This window comes from Podarcis melisellensis (assembly GCF_964234715.1).
Source record: "Podarcis melisellensis genome assembly, chromosome: 4".
NCBI lineage: Eukaryota > Metazoa > Chordata > Lepidosauria > Squamata > Lacertidae > Podarcis > Podarcis melisellensis.
The window spans coordinates 38625136-38634605 of NC_138531.1; the positions used below are offsets into that span (position 1 = coordinate 38625136).

Consider the following 9470-nt stretch of genomic DNA (forward strand, 5'->3'; position numbering starts at 1 on the left):
GTCGAGGTCTGCATAGGTAGGCCTCCCGTGGGTCCCGCTGCCTGTATGGCGTGATCATTTCTCAAGTCAGCGGGTGCGAGGAAATTCTCCAAGGAAATGCAGCCTTTCATTATTTTATTATTATTTTTTAAAAAGAAAATTGCTCTTACTGGAAACGCCGGCATGCAAAATCCCCCCCCCCTTTTGCGGGGAACAAGAATGTATCCGAATCATAATTTACATGGACTTTCTTCTTCTTCTTTTCTCCCCCCTCCCCGCCCCCCCCCCGGTGCGTGTGGGTTTAATCGCTGCCTTTTCCTTTTCCTATGTAAGCAGGGCTCTCTCCGAGGGCGCAGAAAAGAGGAAGCCGGGAACTTTAAGGGCGGCGAAAGAGTTAAGTTATTCAAGATGACATCACTGCGATTTGCATAGAATCGGGGTATAACTGGTCACGCAGGGGGAGCGCCCTTTTATACGACGGTCCAGAGCAGCTGCTGCAAAGAGCGGAATTGTACCTGAAGAGAGCGCATCACTGGTGAGGCTCTGGTCTTTCTTTCTTTCCCGGTGGTGGGGGTTATTTGAGGGGTATCTCAGCACCCCTCTTTCCGTCCGCATGTTGCCGTAGGCTTGGATTTTCGAGGCAGTTGAGATTTTGGTCTCCGCTTTGTTGAACGCAAACACACCCAGGGCTTCTTTCTGAATGCACCAGGCGGCGGCTTAAATGCGTGGAGAAACGAGCTTTATCGTCACTATCATTAGTTTGCTATCATTTTGAGCGAGAAGGTTCTGCCCCCCCCCCTCCGACCCCTGGACCCTGATGTTTGCCGGAGGGGAAGAGAAGGGCATGCTGGACAGATCAGGGCACCTTGGTTCGGTTTCCTTGCCTGCTTGCTGCGCTTTCCTTGGAGAGGCGCGTTTTTGCGCGTGTGCGCGCTTCGAAACCTCGAGCCTCGGAGAGGCAGGGGGACTTGGGGCGTGATCGGAGAGGTGGAGAGGGGAAGATGCGGGCGGGGAGGGGGAGGCATCCTCGGACGACCGGCTGCTGCCGCCCCCCGCATGCTGAGCGACAAGAGAGAGCAGCTCTTTGTTTTCCCGGCGAGCAGCCGGCGCTGTGGATCTGGCGGCCCCGGGAAGGAGAAAGCGAGGGGGCGAGAGAGAGGGAGAGGAAGGGCGGCGGTTGGGGCTGCAGCTGCAGCTCGAGCTCTTTGTGCCGAGGGAAGAATGCAGGGCTCCCTCCAAATGTGCTGGGCAGACCAGACACTAAGATGGAAGAAAGTGATTAGCATAGTCTCGCTCGCTTCGCTTGCTGGCATTGTGTGCAGACACGCAGGCGCTTTTTTCACCATCCTCATCCTTTGCTTGCTTTATTCTAAGTGCGGTTTTCTCTGCTGCTGTGCTTTCCACATGCAATAAGGCTAGTGGAGAGATCTTAACTGGAGCAGATGCATCACCACCACTAAAACAATGAGTATTGTTTTTTTTCCTTTTAAACGAATTAATTGATTTTCACCTGGAACAAATTCTGTTTCTTTTAAATTTTATTTTAAAGCCTTTCGATTATCTCCCCACCCTGTGCGCTGTTTCATCTAAGGCTGAGCCCCCAGTGGTGCAGTTTTAATTTTTTTAGGTAAAATGAGCTCATATGGATATAAGTATATAGAGACCTGCCTTTTAAAGTAAGGGGGGTTTAGTAGTGTTGCACTTAATCAGGAAGGAGGAGCTGAGATGGCTGTAGTGAATTCAGGCGGTTTTGAAAAGGGGTGGGGTTGGGGGGGAGAGGAAGGAAGGGTGGTGCAATCTCTAACCATCTCTTTTCCCTCTTCTGTGTGTGTGTGCGCGCAGATCAATCGGCAGATATGTCTGACAAACCAGATATGGCTGAAATCGAGAAATTCGACAAGTCTAAGTTGAAGAAGACGGAAACGCAAGAGAAAAACCCACTGCCTTCAAAAGAAAGTAAGTGGATCTTGGGAAATGAGAAGAGGGCGTGGGCCGCTGGAGACAAAGAGAAGGCAGGGCTGAGCCAGGCTCCTTCAGCTATCCTCCGCCTCTCTTGCTGTATGGGGTTTCAGTGCCTTACAGGATGCTGTGCAATTTATGTACAAATGGAAGCATTAAATACAGCACACAAAGATATTTTATGAAAATAAGGGGACTTTTAAGCATAGTATGCATGAAATGCAATATATTGAAAGATAACTTTTTTAAAAAATAGATTTATTCCTCAGTGTCTAATTTTGATGAATTTTTAATGAATAGGTTTTTTTTTAAAAAAAATTGCGATTCCTATTTAACTGCATTTCAAATGCATAACCCTTTTTTCTTTCTTTTCTCCTTCTTTCCCCCCTTTGCAGCAATTGAACAGGAGAAGCAAGCGGGTGAATCGTAATGAAACCGGCCCTTCCAAATTATGCACTGTACATTCCACAAGCATTGCCTTCTTATTTTACTTCTTTTAGCTGTTTTAACTTTGTAAGATGCAAAGAGGTTGGATAAAGTTTGAATGACTGTACTGCCCCTTTCACATCCAAAAAAAAAATTTAAAGAATAGAGAGAACTACTGATGCTGTGAACGAAGGCGCTGCCCTTTCCATCTGCCTGTCCAGCTTGGTCCTGGTGGCACGAAAGAGCTTGCATGTGTCTCGAGAGAAGATCCTGGGAAAGGGACTACAGTAATCTAGTAACACCCGAATATACGCAAAGCTGTACCAAGGTCCCGCAAGCTGTAAAATGCAGTTAACCGAGTGCCATTTTTTTTTTGTTCAAATGATTTTAATTATTGGAATGCACAATTTTTTTAATATGCAAAAATAAAATGTTTTAAAATCTGGATTATACTGATCTGGTATATATATTTTTTTGAGAATTGTTATCAAAGGAGGAAGTATAAGTGCCTATACCGACATGAGATTATATGACTTTATAGACTCCTGCATAAACATTTTTTCCCCTCCAGCTTTTGTCTGCCAAGAGCAGCCTGCATATTAGGATTCAACATTCATTGGGCAATCTGCAAAAATAACTTAAAATATCACATTTCTTTCTAAGCGGTCTATGCAGGAACTATACAACCTGTATATTGTGCTTTTAAAATACATATATTTTAAAGTTTTGTTATAAAAGGCATTGGACTACCAAATTATATGGACAGTGTTTTGGCAATATATTTATTGCAACAATTTCCCCTTTCAACATTTTTAAAAAATCATGTTCAGCAAAACTTGGCAGTTTTGGATGCCTGTGCATGGAGGTTGTCTTTAGTGCATCACAGCTGCCTCCAGCTGGGGAATGATTTGAAGAAGACTTATTTTCACCTTGCCATGTCATTGCTGCTGCTTTGGGGGGCAGGCTGCTCCAGACATAGTGTTAATTCCTTAAGTGGCAACTTTCAAACTTGCTACATTTGGGGGTCTCCTGAGAGGAAGTCCTGGGTGTTGCAGATGTGTGGTTCACGCCAGGTGGGTGTTGCTCAGCTGCATCTCGCTGTCTTGTACAAATTGATGAGGATGCTCTAAAACACTGGTCTTCCAACTGGTGATCCAAGGTAGGTCACAACAGCAGCATCACCACCATGCAAATATATGGCAAAATATTTAAGAAATGGGCCCCCAAGTGCATGTTTCAGACCCATGTCCTGAGTCTGACAAGGTTGATGCCTGCCATAGAATACCTCTTAACAATGTGTGCATTGCAGAGGAGGAAAACGATCAAGCCCCCTTTTTAGATAAGGTTGCCATTGATATCCAAGTTTCCTAGAACACAATTTGAAAATCATTTCCATAGCACCAATATTTTGGTCTTAAACTCCATACTCCCATTCTAGGAATGGGAACAAGGTTTCCAGACTCCCACTGTCCCCATCACTGCCCATGCTTACTGAATTTGATGTCCAGCAACATCTAGAGGACCACAGGTTTGCCACTCCCGCACTGAGCAGTGCTTAGTATGTTGAGTGGGGAGCTCCAACCTCCTTAGTGGCTGTGCTTTTCTTTGTTCTGTTCATAACCTCATTTAAATTCCACTCTTCCATGCATCTTAGGGCAGTTGTAGATATGGCTTTCAGCCATACTAGGAAGAAGCAATAGACCCGTTTTTTCTCTGGGACATGCATGTGTGTGCGCACACAGTTTCACAGTCAATTAAAATACCGCTATTCATGAAAACTTGACAATGGCTATTGTATACAAGTGAAACCAGGCTCTATTGACTGCATATTGGAACTGCTGAGAGCTCCATTTTGTGCAATGTGTACCAGATTAGTTACCTGAAATCCTCTTCGACAAAAGTTAAGATGCTCACTACTAGTAACGTACAGTTTTAAGATCATAGAAATATGATCTTGCCTTTCCAAGTTGGATGTATTTTAAGCAACTGATTGTTCATTAATCTTTCAACAATATCAGTGGGTTCCCTGGCGGCTTATGTTTATTCCTTAATTTGTCTCTTCCTCTTTCGGGGTTTGATTCAGTTTGAAAGTAATCTTGTTAAGCTGCTTCTGAGTGAAGCAGGGGGATAACATGGGGAGGTGGGCAGTTAAGATGTGGGACTTGTAATTACAGACACACTCACTTGCTCCTGGATGTACCAGTTGCTTAACAGCCCAGACTTGCAACAGAGCTAGGTGCACCTAGAACCATTCAAATCAATGGGCTTAAGTATGCCTAATTCTGCCTAACATTGCTCTGAAATGATGTCAAAATGAATTCTCTTGGCAAATCCCTGGAGACATAACATTAAGCATATTGGCCAAGATCCACCCAAGAACTGTGAGATTCACAAGGGAGCTTTACAGTTGTTTTTCCTCACGGAGCAAGCCCCTTTGTGCATAGTAAATGCTTTTTTATTTGGAGGGGGCTTTCAAGTGGCAATTTATGACATGAGATGGAATTGGGGAGAGCTGTTCAAAGACAAAAACAAAATCCAAAATTTCAATGGGCGAAGACCATTTGCCTTAGCCTCAAGGGATATGATATGTTGCTGTCTTACTGAGAAGTAAGTCTTAAGTGAAATCACTGGAACATTGTTTCTGAGTAAATACAGGATTGGCCTGTTTACATCTCTCAGGAGCCACAGCGTTGAACTAGAGTTCTAAGAGAGACAACTAATAAAGAGCATTAGAAATAATTTGACGACAAAATGAAAGCGATCAACAAATAGGCTGCTAGAGAGCCCTGCTTGCTTCCTCTTGAACTGTGGACAAGCCACAGGAAATTGTTCTGCTGAGACTCTTAAAATACCAATTGAGAGACACCACCCTGCTAGCGATCTTAATCAGAAAGCAACAGGATGCAGAGCGTGATGACTAAAACCCAAAGTGTGGAGGCAATGCAGCATATGCTCAACTGAAAAGCATTGAAGCTGTGTATGAGGCTGTGGCAGTTTGGCACTAAGTGAGGTCATGCCCTCCTAACCCAAGCAGCACATTAAGCAATAGTATATTTTCACATTGTGCACTGGGAGTTTGCAAGTAGGATATTGGGCTCTTTACTTGGTTCCCTATGTGACAGGGCAGGGGAGGGTATTTTAAAATCCAGTTTTGGTCCAAAGGCAGTGCTGTGTTTAGGGTGTGAGGCAGTATAAATACCAGCTTTCATTCATGACATTATGAACTTGACTTACAAGCAATGTGTGTGAAGTGCACCACTTTTTAAACACACATGCATACACGTTCTCGCCATCTTGGAATATAGTCTAGTTTGAGTGGCACTGACTGACCAAGGTTACCCAGAGGAGAAGCTTGAAGCAGCCTGCTCTGCTCATGCCTTCATACCCAACACACAATTCACACGCACAGTGGCCATCAGCATACCCTGAGGTATACAAGTGAGGATATTTTGGGGGAATGGAAATGGGAAAGAGTGCTTTATAGAATGAAGACCTTGTGGTTGCATGTTTGTTACAAGAAGAAAAGATAGCGGGTGTTAGTAAACTAAGTTTTACTCATAAGTAGACTCATTGGAATTAGTGAATCTTAGCCATTGTCAGTGGGTCTACTCTCAGTAAAACTTAGTTGGATACCACCTGATATATTCATAAATGGCTAGCTACAGTGCCATCAGCTTCTTATAGCAAAATTCAAGCTTAAACTGAAGAAAGTAGGAAAAACAACTAGGCCGGTAAGATACAATCTAAGTCAAATCCCTTATGAATACACAGTGGAAGTGAGGAACAGGTTTAAGGATTTAGATTTGGTGGACAGAATGCCTGAAGAACTATGGATGGAGGCTCGTAACATTATACAGGAGGCAGCAACGAAAACCATCCCAATGAAAAGGAAATGCAAGAAAGCAAAGTGGCTGTCCAATGAGGCCTTACAAATAGCGGGGGAGAGAAGGCAAGCAAAATGCGAGGGAGATGGTGAAAGATACAGGAAATTGAATGCAGATTTCCAAAGAATAGCAAGGAGAGACAAGAAGACCTTCTTAAACGAGCAATGCAAAGAAATAGAGGAAAGCAATAGAATGGGAAGAACCAGAGATCTGTTCAAGAAAATTGGAGATATGAAAGGAACATTTCGTACAAAGATTTCCATAATAAAGGACAAAAGTGGAAAGGACCTAACAGAAGCAGAAGACATCAAGAAGAGGTGGCAAGAATACACAGAGGAATTATACCAGAAAGAAATGGATGTCTCGTATACCCCAGGTAGTGTGGTTGCTGACCTTGAGCCAGACATCCTGGAAAGTGAAGTCAAATGGGCCTTAGAAAGCACTGCAAATAACAAGGCCAGTGGAAGTGATGGTATTCCAGGTGAACTATTTAAAATTTTAAAAGATGATGCTGTTAAGGTGCTACACTCAATATGCCAGCAAGTTTGGAAAACTCAGCAGTGGCCAGAAGATTGGAGAAGATCAGTCTACATCCCAATCCCAGTCTACAAGGAAGGCTCAAGCAGTATGTGGACCGAGAACTCCCAGAAGTGCAAGCTGGATTTAGAAGAGGCAGAGGAACCAGAGACCAAATTGCAAACATGCGCTGGATTATGGAGAAAGCTAGAGAGTTCCAGAAAGACATCTACTTCTGCTTCATTGACTATGCAAAAGCCTTTGACTGTGTCGACCACAGCAAACTATGGCAAGTTCTTAAAGAAATGGGAGTGCCAGATCACCTCATCTGTCTCCTGAGAAATCTCTATGTGGGACAAGAAGCTACAGTTAGAACTGGATATGGAACAACTGATTGGTTCAAAATTGGGAAAGGAGTACGACAAGGCTGTATTTTGTCTCCCTGCTTATTTAACTTATATGCAGAATTCATCATGCGAAAGGCTGGGCTGGATGAATCCCTAGCTGGAATTAAGATTGCCGGAAGAAATGTCAACAACCTCAGATATGCAGATGACACAACCTTGATGGCAGAAAGTGAGGAGGAATTAAAGAACCTTTTAATGAGGGTGAAAGAGGAGAGCGCAAAATATGGTCTGAAGCTCAACATCAAAAAAACGAAGATCATGGCCACTGGTCCCATCACCTCCTGGCAAATAGAAGGGGAAGAAATGGAGGTAGTGAGAGATTTTACTTTCTTGGGCTCAATGATCACTGCAGATGGTGACAGCAGCCACGGAATTAAAAGACGCCTGCTTCTTGGGAGAAGGGCAATGACAGGCCTAGACAGCATCTTGAGAAGTAGAGACATCACCTTGCCAACAAAGGTTCGTATAGTTAAAGCTATGGTTTTCCCAGTAGTGATGTATGGAAGTGAGAGCTGGACCATAAAGAAGGCTGATCGCCGAAGAATTGATGCTTTTGAATTATGGTGCTGGAGGAGACTCTTGAGAGTCCCATGGACTGCAAGAACAAACCTCTCCATACTGAAGGAAATCACCCCTGAGTGCTCACTGGAAGGACAGATTGTGAAGCTGAGGCTCCAGTACTTTGGCCACCTCATGAGAAGAGAAGACTCCCTGGAAAAGACCCTGATGTTGGGAAAGATGGAGGGCACAAGGAGAAGGGGACGGCAGAGGACGAGATGGTTGGATAGTGTTTTCGAGGTTACCAGCATGAGTTTGACCAAACTGCGGGAGGCAGTGGAGGACAGAGGTGCCTGGCGTTCTCTGGTCCATGGGGTCACGAAGAGTCGGACACGACTAAACGACTAAACAACAACAACAACACAGTGCCATAATATGGACTTTGAGCTGTATGTACAGGCCTCACGTTCATTTCTCTTAGCTATGCATCAATGTAACCTCTTTAAACAACGTCTAGGCAAGCTGCATTCCGACCACTCAAATGGATTTAAAAGCAGTGTTCTCAGCGCCACATTTGGATGGTGCAGCAACAAGCAAGAGCAACTTTGTGAATGAGGGACGTTGCTTTGATTGGTCTGTTTATTGGCCTGGACTATTCATATTTCTGAAACTTTTACGCAGGTTTATCATTCCCATTTGGAGATGGACCAGCTGTTTTGGACATGGCTTTCCAATGGCTATGGGTTTTTTGTGTATGTGTGTGTTCCTACATTTGAATATATCATCTATCTGCTATGTTGCACGGGGAGGGAATATCTTCAACAAGGTACTCAGAATGAAAGGCACCATTTCCTTAGTTGCATATAAATAGAGAACATTTCTAATGGAGCATATGGCAAGGTATCTCCCTCCCATGCTCCCCACTAGCCCAATCTCAGCACAGGTAGATAAGGTTTTCATTATGCCCAAGATACATCTTTATATCTACCAGAAAAGTAGCTCTCCGTTTTGGCTTGATGTGAAATGTTAGCTATTGGGAGTACTCGTGATCGCCAAAGAAAAAAGAAATGTTAGCTGTGGTTTTTACACTTATGCGGTGCTGCTGATTTCTGCATGCATCCTGCATACGTATTGTATGAAACAAACTCCTGCCGTTTCAGTCATTAATTCTCTTGCCAGAATGATTCAAATGCACTTCCCCTTACTTAATGCATTTTGACTTCAAAATTATTATTATTCTGCAAAGAGGAATGTGTGGCATAATGCAACTTCCTTAGAAACCCTTACTTCCTTAGCAACTGTGCAGATATGAAAAGCAAAGGTGAGTTTTTGTCTACGCTAGTTGATTGCTATTACGCTGCCTCAAACAGACAAATCATTTCTAGGGAGCTAAAGAATGGGGAGAGATGTGCTAGGTCAAGCAATCCATTATAATGAATGCATATCATCCTAGCAGTGCTAAACTAAACCAAAAACAAATTTGTTTTAGCCATTCATGGCCAAGGATGAGAATCCTTTTGCACACAGATCTCTCCGGCTAAGATCTTTACAAATGGATACTTTGATGCTTAGAGACAGATAACAGAATCTCAGTCTGCTCTGAGATGCATTTCCAGGTTTAACCATTATGATGTGAGTAGACATCCTAGATTGGTCATTTGCATGACAGTGATATTGCTCACCACTCATAAAAGGGCATAATACTCTTTGTAGATCTATTCTGCCAATCCACATAGAATTGCAGAGTTGGATGGGACCCTGAGGATCATCAACAACCCCCTGAAAAACAGGAACTTGCAGT

General features: G+C 43.6%; 1 protein-coding gene across 2 annotated transcripts; it reads left to right on the forward strand.

Moving 5' to 3' along the window:
- The first annotated feature begins 353 nt into the window (after positions 1–353).
- Positions 354–2811, forward strand: TMSB4X (thymosin beta 4 X-linked). Of its 2 annotated transcripts, none has more exons than XM_081907749.1 (3): positions 354–514; positions 1822–1935; positions 2334–2811. In XM_081907749.1, the coding sequence occupies exons 2-3, from the start codon at positions 1836–1838 to the stop codon at positions 2366–2368; spliced, it is 135 nt and encodes a 44-aa protein (XP_081763875.1). In that variant the 5' UTR covers positions 354–514; positions 1822–1835; the 3' UTR covers positions 2369–2811. The 2 variants fall into 2 exon arrangements, with proteins under 2 accessions (XP_081763875.1, XP_081763876.1); XM_081907750.1 differs by having other exon boundaries at positions 432–525.
- Positions 2812–9470: the final 6659 nt, after the last annotated feature.